We start from the raw sequence: 12,304 nt of genomic DNA on the forward strand, positions 1-12,304 counted from the left end.
AAATGCAAAAGGAAAATGCGAAAGATACGGAGGAAACATTGAGAGAATGCCTGCTTTTACCTGAAGGTTCAGGGAAGACCCCCCGCCCAACACCTCTCTCCGGTAGGTTTGGAATCTTCAAAGATGAGAGAATTCACCACTATGGAAAAGCAAGAAAGGCCTTCCAGGAAGTAGAGGAGGCAGGTGAAAATGACCTTGATGTAAAGCACTGCCATTCATTTGCAAATGAACGGAACTCCCAAGATTGGAGATTCCTTTTTTTTTTAATTTTTTTTAATGTTTTATTTATTTCTAGGAGAGAGAGAGAGAGAGAGACAGTGTGAGCACGGGAGGGTCAGAGAGAGAGGGAGTCATAGACTGAAACAGTCTCCAGGCTCTGAGCTGGCAGTCAGCACAGAGCCCGACGCGGGGCTCAAACCCAAGAACCGAGAGATCATGACCTAAGCGAAAGTCGGACGCTTAACCGACTAAGCCACCCAGGCGCCCCAACCAAGATTGGAGATTCCTAAAGGGAGGAGAATCTCTCCAGACATGGCTGGAAAAAAAAAAATCATAAAGGCCCTGTATGCCACCCTGAAGAGTTTTTGTTTGGTTGGTTTTGGGTTTTTTAATGATTTTTTATTTATTTATTTTGAATAAGAGAGATAGAAAGCACAAGTCAGGGAGGTGCAGAGAGAGAGGGTAAGAGAATCCCAAGCTGGCTCTGCACTGTCAGGACAGAACCTGATGCGGGGCTTGAACCCAGAAACTGGAGATCATGACCTGAGCCCAAGTCAGACACTTAACTGACTGAGCTACCCAGGTGCCCCTGCCACTCGGATGAGTTTTAACCTTAGTTACCTAGAAAACAACTAAGCAGCATTTAAGGTAGGCAGTAATACACCAGCACCGCATTTTGGAGATGATGCTATAGTTATTAGGAAGAGTGAGTAAGATCTGAAGGAGGGAAGCGCTTTGGGTCCGTAATAATCTGGGTGGTAAACACTAGGAGTGTAAGAAAGGTAGCGTTAGTGGACAGAGAATGGACAGGGACAAATTTGTAAAGACTTAGGAAACACTGAATACTAGTCATCTGGGGAGAGTTAAGAGAAAGGGAGACTTAGGAAACACTGTTGAATACTAGTCATGTGGGGAGAGTTAAGAGAAAGGGAAACTTGAATGATCCTGTGTATCAAACTTCAGCAGCTGGATGAATGCTAACACCAGCGCTTGAGATTCAAAGTACAGAAATAACTTCAGAAATTACTTCAGTATTACATACAGGCTATTTTGACTATATCGAGTTTGATTTGCCATGGGGATATCTAGACAAAGGGCCCAGCAAGCCATTAGATCTCTGGGTCTGGAATTCAGGAAATAAATCTGAATTAAAAATAGGAAGAGTTGGGGCTCGTGAGTGGCTCAGTCAGTTAAGCGTCCGACTGCGGCTCAAGTCATGATCTCGGGGCTCATGGGCTCCGCCCTGCTGTCTGGCTCTGCGCTGACCACTCAGAGCCTGGAGCCTGCTGTCAATTCTGTGTCTCCCGCTCTCTCTGCCCCTCCCCCACTCCTGCTCCGTTTCTCTTTGTCTCTCAAAAATAAATAAACATTAAAAATTTTTTTCAGTAGAAAGAGGAGAGTCTTCAGCATATTGATAGCAGAAGTCATAAAAGGGAGGGATTACCCATGAGAATATGTCAGCTAAGAAGAGGATAAAAACAGGACCCCAGAAAACCATGAGGGGGGAAAAAAGAAACAAGACCTTAAAGAATGACACAAGAGGTAAAAGGAGAAACCAGGTTGATGATGACATGGAAACCAAGGTAGGACAGAGGCTCATAAAAGAGAAGATGATCCTCAGTGTCAGGGAAGCAAAGAAACCACCTAATATATGGACTGAAGTCCATTCAGTCTAGCAATTAATTAATTAGTTACTGGTGACCCACTCTGGAGCAGTTCCCTAAGGAACGTAAGGCAGATACTATTTGCAAGGAGTTGAGGAGTGTTAGATGAGGAGTTGTAGACTCAAATATACATCATTCTTTCCAGAAATGTGGATATAACACGGACATAAAATGTGTATCGAGAAAGAGGTATATCTGTGGCACCTGAGTGGCTTAGTTGGTTGAGCGTCTGACTTTCGATTTCAGCTCAGGTCATGATCTCACGGTTTCTGACTGCGAGCCCCACCGTGGGGCCCCGAGCTGACAGTGAGGGGACCAGCTTGGGATTCTCCCTCTCTGCCTGCCCAGCTCATGCGCTTGCACATGCATGTGCTCTCTCTCTCTCAAAATAAACTTTAAAAAAAAGTAGGATATATCTGTTTAAAAAGCAGCTCTGTACAAGTATAATTAACATACTTTAAGCTGCACATATTTAAAGTGTACAGTTTGGTGAGTTCCAGGCCTGTGGATACATTGTGAAGCCATCACCATAATCAAGACAATAAACAGTATCCATCACCCCTAAAAGTAGGAAAGTATGTATTTTAATAAGCAGAAGGGAAGGAGCCAGTAGAAAGAGAAATTGGCTTTAAAGAAGAGAAGGTAATAAAGCAGAAGCAGAGGAGCAGGAAGAATCCAAATATTTACCTCAACTGTACTTTCAAAAGCCTTTGCTGCTGCTTTTCTTTTTCCTCTCCCCTGGCACAGGCTGTACTCTAACTGGAGTTGTAATTTTGTCGGTAATAAGTAATGTCAAAACAAAGGCCGAATTTTTGTCTAACACAGTATCACTCACAGAAAAACAGTGGAGTCACAGAATTTCAGATTGAGACTCTCCACCAAAAGCACTCAGGCTTCCTACCACTTCAAAAGCCGACTTGTATCTTCATATGTCAATATTTAAAAACATCTAAACTGTGTGTCTTCTCTTGCAGCCCAATTAAAGGATATTGCCTATGGCACCAAGCAGTATAAATTTAAACCAGAAATCATGCCGGATGACTCTGTTGATGAATTTGATGAAACCATTCACTTAGAACGAGGCGAAAACCTGTTTGAAATCCACATCAACAAAGTAACCTTTTCTGCTGAAGTCTTACAGGCAGCTGGAGATAAAGGGCCTGTCACTTTCTGTACCTACGCTTTCTATGATTTTGAGCTGCAGACCTCTCCCCTAGTGCAAGGCCTTCACCCAGAATATAACTTCACCTCTCAGCACCTTGTTCATGTCGATGACTTATTCTTACACTATGTTCAGAAGAATACTGTCACTCTCGAGGTCCACCAGGCTTACAGCACCGATTACGAGACAATTGCAGCCTGCCAACTGAGATTCCATGAAATTCTAGAAAAGAGTGGTCGAATATTTTGCACAGCAGGTTTGGTTGGTAAGTACAATCTCGTAAGCGTCGGATGTGTGAATCGCTAATCTGGTTTATAGGTGAACGCGATGCTCTACATTAGTATCTTCTCAGATGGATTCACGATGCCTCGAGCGTCGGACAGTATTCTCTAACTGAGCTGCCCAGAGTGGACTGGACTGTCCTAAATGTCACTGAGGATGTCAGTGTGATGGCTCTTACTTTTAAGCTTCTAAGTACATATATCTATTTAGAACATCGATATCCTTTCTGACTAAGCGTTAATTGTAGTATATTCGTCAAATATTCCATAAAAGCGTTTGTCATCACTGTTAGCAGGCATTGGAGATACAGGGGTCAGGGCTAAATAAGACAGACAGAGGCCCTGCCAACACGTAGCCTACCTTCTAGAGGGGGAAGACAGGCCATTAAACAAATAACGTCTCTCATCAGATGGAGAAAAATGAACAAGCTAAAGAGAGAGAGAGAGGTCGCCAATTCAGGTAAAGGCTTCCCTGGTGGGTGACATTGGTAAAGACCTGAGTGAAGATGCATGACTGGATCAGGGGAAGAATGTGTCATGCACGGAAACACCAAGTACCAAGGTAGAGGGACAAACATGACCTATTGGAGGAACAGCGAGAAGGCCAGTGGCGAAAGCAGAAAAGCGATGAAAACAGTAGAAGGATGACTACGCAAACCAAGTCGGTCAGAGGAAGGCAAATAGCATGTGACGTCACTCATATGTGGAATTTAAGAAACAAAACAAACGAGCAAAGGGAAAAAGAGGAGGGGCAAACGAAGAAACACTCAACTACAGAGAGCAAACTCAGCAGGCAGGTGGGTGGGGGGTGGGTTAAATAGGTGACCGGTGTTAAGGAGCACCGTTGTGATGAGCATCAGGTGTTATACGTTAAGTGAATCACTAAATTCTACACCTGAAATTAATATTACACTGTATGTTAACTATCTGGAATTTAAATAAAAACTCTTTTTGAAGGTATACTGTAAAAAGAAAAACAAGGGGCACCTGGGTGGCTCAGTCAGTCAAGCATCTGACTCTTGATTTCAGCTCAGGTCGCAATCTCAGGGTCTAAGCCCTGTGACAATGTGGAGCCCGCTTGGGATTCTCTCTCTCTCTCTCTCTCTCTCTCTCTCTCTCCCCCCCTTCTCTCTCTCCCCCTCCCTTCCCCCCTCTCTTCCTCTTCCACNCCCCTCCCCTGCCCGCTCTCTCGCTCTCCCCCCTCCCCAATAAGCTTAAATAAAAAAGAAAAACAATGGAAGGACTAGGTCATGCTGTAAAAACTTGTCAGCCCTGTAGGTCAGGGTCAGGAGCATGGAGTTTTTATCTCTCGGTGATAAAAGTCATTGGAGAGTTTTGAGGAGGGAAGTGACACGATCACACATAGATTTTTTTTTTAATGTTTATTTTTGAAAGAGAGCGAGCAGGAGAGAGGCAGAAAGACAGGGAGAGAGAATCCCAAGCAGGCTCCATGCTGTCAGTGCAGAGCCCCATGTGGGGCTCAAACGCACAAACTGTGAGATCATGACCTGAGCCAAAATCAAGAGTGGGATGCTTAACTGAGCTACCCAGGTGGTCCCACACATAGGTTTTAGATAAACTGTCTTGGATGCAGCGGGAAGAAGAGTCTGAAGGGGCCAACAGAGAAAATAGGACCATTATCAGGCTATTCCATTAATCTGTGGAAAGATGGTGGTGGCTTGGATTCAGATGGTAATGAGCGAGGCGCCATGGGTGGTTCAGTCTGTTGAGCTTCAGGCTCTTGATTTCAGCTTAGGTCATGATCCCAGGTTCATGGAATTGATCTCCGTGCTGGGCATGGAGCCTGCCTGAGATTCCCCTTGCCCCTCTCCCCTATTTGCACACTCTCTTTAAAAAAAAAAAGAAGAAGAAGGTGGTAATGAGAATATTGACAAGCGATTATTTTTGATGTGTATTTAATTAACTGTTCCTTTAACACTTGCTTATCAATTGTATGTAAGGTAATGAGGGAAGTCGAGGGAGCAAGAATTTCTGACATGAACACCAGGGGGAATCGTGAGGCCATTTATCAAGATAGGCCTGGGAAAGGAAGGCCTGAGGAAGAAAATCAAGAATTCTGTCTGAACAAGTTAAGACTGACCTGCCTATCAGACCGCCAAGTGGAAATGGCATGTGGGTCATTGGCTGCACTAACTAGCCCAGAGGCCAGGGATAAAGATATGAAAGGGGGAGTCATTACCATATTGAATGTATTTTAAGCCTTTGGCCTAGGTAATGCCACATAGAGAATGAGTGTACGGAAAGCAGAGGAAGTGGCCAAGGACCGAGCCTTGGCAAACTGCAGAATTTAGAGTTCAGGAGGAAGAAACACCAGCAGAGGAAAGTAAAGAGTGGCCAGTCACTTAAGAGGCAAACCAAGAATATACAGTATCCTAGAGGCCAAGTAAAGAAACCATTTCAAAGAGAAAAGAGGGTGACTTAGCTTCCGGGGAAGGATTTTATTTTATTGGTTGGTCACAAGGGTAACATATATTTACATACTTCAAAAATCAAAGTCAAAAAATAAAAAAGTAAAACTTTATACCATAAACTCTCCCACTCATGTCCCTTGGCTACCCTAGGCCCCCTCACCAAAGGCTACAAATTCTCCCAAAGGAATTTTAAGCATATACAAGCAAATATGTGTATCCATAAATATTCTTGTTTTAGGACTTTTTGTTTTTAACAATAGCAGATTTGAATGATATTTTAATATGTTGATGAGAATGATCCATTGGCAAGAAAGAAACCATCGAAGAGAATGGGGAAATAATGTTAATAATATGGTATGTTTGAGAAAGTTTACATACAGAATATCCTCTGTTCACCAGATATTGAGTACCCGTTATGTACTAGTCCCTCTTGTAGGAATGTATCAATGAAACCACAGTCCTTGCCCTCGAGAAACTTACACTGCAGGTAGAGAAATAGGCTGGTGAATGGACAGTTATGTGAAATGAGTCAATGTTCTGATGAGAGGATATATCCTTCTTCTCTGGAAAAGAAGCTCTTAAGTCCCCCCAGGAGCTGGAGAGGAAATCTTCACAGAGGAAGAGCGATGGAGAGCTGCCTGAGTGGAAAGGAGCAGCAGTGAGGGTATACCAGCCAAACATCGTGCAAGTGTGGCTTACGTCTGGCATATACTTGGCATGGCTATGGCATTTATCCCTGTACTGGTGTCACAGTAGAGAAGTAGAGAAGTGCCAAAGATTTCTTGAAAGTTGAATTATAATGTGGATTATTATCATGTTTATAATTTGGGGATTTCTTATTGTATCTGTCGGTCTACATTGAGTGCAACTTATTAAAAAACAAGCTACTGGAGCATCAGAAAGAATCAGTGGAGTATTTGATACAGTGTTTAGTTTTTTCTTTATATCTTAGAAGGATTGAAACAGTATAAATTGGAATATCTCAAACATAATTTGACATAGTTCTTTAATAATACTTAACATACAGTGGAACTCATGCTTGCAGAAGTAACTTTATTTTCTTCCGCTCTGTTCTTTGCCAATCACACATCATTCCTGCAAGTCATACATTATTTTACTCAGTATAAAATTTTAACCATGAGTTATGCATTGGTTTCTAGGAACTAAAGGAGACATCCCAAATTTTGGCATAGTGGAATACTGGTTCAGATTACGAATTCCCATGGATCAAGCAATTCGACTTTATCGAGAACGAGCAAAGGCTTTGGGATATATAACGTCAAATTATAAGGGGCCTGAGCAAAGGCAATGGGTGAGCTGGTTGGACTTTAAGACCCTTTTACAACACAGAAATTTTATAATATGTCATGCTTTAAACCAAAATCATTTTCTTTCATAGCCATCAAGTGACTCTTTTTAACATTTTATTTTCAAATAATTATAGACTTACAGGAAGTAGCAAAAACAGTACAGAGAAGTTCTATGTACCCTTCACCCAGCTTCTCCCAATTGTAACCTCTTACATAACTACAGTACACTGTCAAAACCAGGAAATTGACATTGGTATAATACCATTAACTAGGCTACAGACCTTATTCAGATTTTATCAGTTTTTCTGTGCACTCGTGTGTGTGTGTGTGTGTGTGTGTGTGTGTGTGTGTGTAGAATTAGGAGTTCTGTGCAGGTTTATCATGTGTATATATTCATGTAACTGCCACCACAACCAAGGTATGGAACTTTCCAGTACCACAAAGGAACTCCCTTGTGCTACCCAGGGCACTTTTGAGAAATAGAATTGCAGCACTGAATTGGAAGTTTAAATGCAATTCCTCAGAGCAGCATTTCCCAAACTATGTTTCACGGAGCCTTACTGGCCATACCTCCGAAAGAATTCCATGATCCAATGAATGCAGAAAACACTAACGTAGGCAGAGTTAAATAGGGTCTTTGACTTCTCATGTATAATTAGAATCCCAAGAGGAAAGCATGAAGTACGCACTTGAGTTGGGTACCAAAGGAATAAAGTATAGTTGAAACATTTTGGAATGTCTGCTCAAGTCATAATTATCTTTTCTCATTTGCACTGCCATCACTCCAAATTCTCGGCTCTCCACCCAAGTATGACTAATGATTCAGGGATATCCACCTGACCCCAGTTGGGCCGATCAGATTCTGCCTTTGTTTTTTTTTTTCAGGAATAGAATTTAGTAATTCATCACTTACATATAACACCCAGTGCTCATCCCAACAAGGGTCCCCCTTAATGCCTCTCACCCCCTTTAGCCCTTCCACCCACCCAACACCCTGCCAGCAACCCTCAGTTCTCTGTATTCAAGAGTCTCTTATGGTTTGTCTCCCTCTCTGTTTTTACATTATCTTTGCCTCCCTTCCCTTACACTCATCTGTTTTGAATCTGAAATTCCACATACGAATGGAATCATATGGTATTTGTCTTTCTCTGATTCATTTCACTTAGCATAATACACTCTACTTCCACCCATGTTGTTGCAAATGGCAAGATTTCATTCTTTTTGATCGCCAAGTAATATTCCAGTGTGTGTGTGTGTGTGTGTGTGTGTGTGTGTGTGTGTGTGTACGTAGCACATCTTCTTTATCCATTCATCTCTAGATGGATATTTGGACTCTTTCCATACTTTGGCTATTGTCAGTAGTGCTGCTATAAACATTGGGGAGCATGTGCCCTTCAGTACTCCTGTGTTCTCCGCATCCTCACCAACATCTGTTGTTGCCTGAGTTGTTAATGTTAGCCATTCTGACAGGTGTGAAGTGGTATCTCATTGTGGTTTTATTTGTATTTCCCTGATGATGAGTGAGGTTGAGCATTTTTTCATGTGTCTGTTAGCCATCTGAATGTCTTCTTTGGAAAAGTGTCTTATTCATGTCTTTTGCCCATTTTTTCACTGGATTATTTGTTTTTTGGGTGTTGAGTTTGATAAGTTCTTTATAGATTTAGGATACTAACCCTTCACCTGATATGTCATGTGCAAACACCTCCTCCCATTCCATTGGTTGTCTTTTCTTTTACTGATTATTTCCTTCACTATGCAGAAGCATTTTATCTTGATGAAATCCCAATAGTTCATTTTTGCTTTTGTTCCCCTCGTCTCTGGGGACATGTCAGGTAAGAAGTTGCTGCAGCCTAGGTCAGAGAGGTTGTTGCCTGTTTTCTCCTCTAGGACTTTGATGGCTTCCTGTCATACATCTTTCATCCATTTTGAGTTTATTTTTGTGTGTGGTGTCAGAAAGTGGTCCAGGTTCATTCTTCTGCATGTTGGTGTCCAGTTTCCCCAACACCATTTGCTGAAGAGACTATCTTTTTTTTCCATTGGATATTCTTTCCTGCTTTGTGAAAGATTAGTTGGCCATACATTTGTGGGTCCGTTTCTGGGTTGTGTATTCTGCTCCATTGATCTACGTGTCTGTGTTTGTGCCAGTACCATACTGTCTTGATGATTACAGCTTTGTCATACAGCCTGAAGTCCGGAATTGTGAAGCCTCCCGCTTTGGTTCTACTTTTCAGGATTGCTTTGGCTATTCAGGGTCTTTTCTGGTTCCATACAAATTTTAGAATTGTTTGTTCTAGCTCTGTGAAGAATGCTGGTGTTATTTTGATAGAGATTGTTTTGAATATGTAGATTGCTTTGGGTATATAAATATTTTAACAAAATTTGTTCTTCTAATCCATGAGCATGGAATGTTTTTCCATTTCCTTGTGTCTTCTTCAATTTTTTTCATAAAGTTTCTATAGTTTTCAGTGTATACATTTGTCACCACTTTGTTTAGGTTTATTCCTAGATATTTTATCAGATTCTGCTTTCAAGAGAAAGCAAGACCCTCCGTGCTTGGAGCATGCCTGGGAGTTGTGGGGCAGCCATCTTCTTGCTGTTAACCAGCAAAGGAAAGACAATGGGACTGGAGAAAGAGAATAATGAGCGAGAACACAGAGAAAAATGAAGAGTAGATCAAGAGGAAATTCTGATGGTTTTCCAGTCCCTTTACCTTCCTAAGGCCCACCCACATCTCTGCTCTACAGTTCCATAAAATAAACATACAGACTTACATTAAAGTCTCTTTTGTTGTATTTGCTAGATGGAATTAGTTTCTGTTATTTTCAGTTAAAGAACTATGACTACCATGACAGATTCCCGAACTTAAGGAAGAATGGTGCCTATTTCCCAGAGATCATCTTTCTGGACTAGTATTATTCAGAACATACTTTGGGAAATGCTGTCATGGAAAAGGGAATTAAAAATAGACCAGGTTATTTATTTAGTTGTGTAGTTTGCGTTTACACTTCCATTTTCTGGCGTGGGTGAGTCATTTGTTGGAATTCCAACCTCTGTGGGCAGAGCTGGAGCGAGATGCAGAGGGATACTTTTTGAATCATTCCACTCAGCATTCTGTAGTTGAATGCAAACCAGCCCTGGGAAAGGAGTGTCCTGATTCCCTTTTCAGGCTTCCCCTCTCCACACCACCAGATGTCTCCACTGAGGACATTATGACTTTGGTTCTATTTTACCCTCTTCTTCGACTTCTCTGGAGCCAGAGGTTCTAGATGCTCAACCCAGATTCAAAAATGCTACGAAAGGCCCCTTTGTGAAACGTAGAGAAATTTCCAACACCAAACTGAACAATGCCCTGGAATACTAACATTCCTTTGTCCCAGGTCATCACCTATGGTGGACTTCACAGTTAATTAGTGTAATTGTTTGCTAACATTCTTATGCACAGGCTACCTGAACTATTGTTCCGAAAGGAGCCATAGAGTAGCTTCCAGCTCTGCCTAATAATTCCTTGCACTCCTCTTTCTTCTGGAATGTCCTCCCAGTTCTAGCTTTTTCTGCCGTCTAGGATTTATCTCTGACCCTGTTCTCTTATTGTGAGAGCAGTTGAACCTCACTATACTTGCTAATCGTGGGCTTTTGTATCTGCTTCCCCAAACACCATTGGTTGAGGATGAGGGCCAACCCAAATGTAATGAAATCACCTCTCTGGGTGGGCTCCATCAGGTTCACTGGATTCTTACTTAAGAGTGGGGTATGATCAGAATAGCTGGAGTACTTAAAGAATTAGCTGTTAATAAAATTGTGAACTAGAGGACATTTGTCTTTGGACCCATCTGATCATTCCACTCGTTAGTCATTAAATAGAATTAAAGAGGGGCGCCTGGGTGGCTTAGTCGGTTAAGCATCCGACTTTCGCTTAGGTCGTGATCTCACGGTTCGTGGGTTCGAGCCCCGCATCGGGCTCTGTGCTGACTGCCAGCTCAGAGCCTGGAGCCTGTTTCAGTCTGTGACTCCCTCTCTCTCTGACCCTCCCCTGCTTACGCTGTCTCTCTCTCTCTCCTAGAAATAAATAAAATATTTTTAAAATTTTTTAAAAAAATAAAAAATAAATAGAATTAAAGAATATCAAATTATTTTTTTTGTTTTATTTTAATAGCAGTCTGTCTATGTATGCCCAGTCTTCTGCGTTTATTGCTAATAACTTAAGATCACCTGTTCACACATGTTCTAGGGAATATTCATTTGGGGACATTCACTATGAAGCTGTAAACATGAAGCTTTCTGTCCATTTACAAAATTATTTTGTTTGGGGTTTGGCAGCTGCTATTGATCTTATCATTGTATCATTGCTATAATATAAATATGTATTTCTTCCAGTCAAGACAGCAGGCACCCAAAACTGCTCAGCTTAGTTCTCCTGACTCCACAGATGGCAACTTAAATGAACTTCATATTACAGTAAGATGCTGCAACTGTCTGCAGTCCCGAGCACACCACCTTCAGCCACACCCATATGTTGTGTACAAGTTTTTTGATTTTGCAGACCATGATACAGCCATCATTCCCAGTAGCAATGACCCACAGTTTGATGATCATATGTGTTTCCCAGTGCCAATGAATATGGATTTGGACCGATACCTTAAGTCAGAGTCTCTGAGTTTTTATGTGTTTGATGATAGTGACACTGAAGAAAATATTTACATAGGAAAAGCCAATGTGCCTCTGATTTCACTGGCACATGACAGGTGTATCTCAGGTAAGTGTATTTCTTGAATGTATGAAATTGTAAAAACAAACCTAAATTATACTTTAGTTATAGATATGCTCTGTCTACAGCTAATCTTCCTAATGTTCTCAGATAACCATCAACTTTGGTCCTATAGTTTTTTTTTCTAGTTATTTTTTTAATAGTTGTTCTACAGATTACAATATGTGTCTTAACTTATTGCAATCTAAAATGAATACTGATAACTCCCATCAAAGTATAGAAAGTCTGGGGGCCTGGGTGGCTCAGTCAGTTAAGCATCCGACTCAGCTCAGGTCATGATCTCACAGTTCGTGGGTTCAAGCCCCGTGTCGGCTTCTGTGCTGACTGCTCAGAGCCTGGAGCCTGTTTCAGATTCTGTGTCTCCCTCTCTCGGTGCCCCTCCCCCACTCGTGCTCTGCTTCTCTCTGTCTCAAAAACAAATAAACTATAAAAAAATCTTTAAAACAGAGTATAGAAAGTCTGCCCCAATAT

General features: G+C 41.7%; 1 protein-coding gene across 1 annotated transcript in view; it reads left to right on the forward strand.

The window, feature by feature from the left end:
- The window catches only part of RPGRIP1L (RPGRIP1 like), a 92,471-nt gene that overhangs the window by 42,904 nt on the left and 37,263 nt on the right, over window positions 1-12,304 (forward strand). The window contains exons 14-16 of the mRNA XM_077751334.1: window positions 2,858-3,310; window positions 6,919-7,070; window positions 11,443-11,821. Of these exons, the coding sequence (XP_077607460.1) occupies window positions 2,858-3,310; window positions 6,919-7,070; window positions 11,443-11,821 (984 nt within the window). The remainder of the gene's footprint in view (window positions 1-2,857; window positions 3,311-6,918; window positions 7,071-11,442; window positions 11,822-12,304) is intronic.

The sequence above is a fragment of the Crocuta crocuta genome, unplaced genomic scaffold, assembly GCF_008692635.1.
Source record: "Crocuta crocuta isolate KB4526 unplaced genomic scaffold, BGI_CrCroc_1.0 scaffold124, whole genome shotgun sequence".
NCBI classification, from domain to species: domain Eukaryota; kingdom Metazoa; phylum Chordata; class Mammalia; order Carnivora; family Hyaenidae; genus Crocuta; species Crocuta crocuta.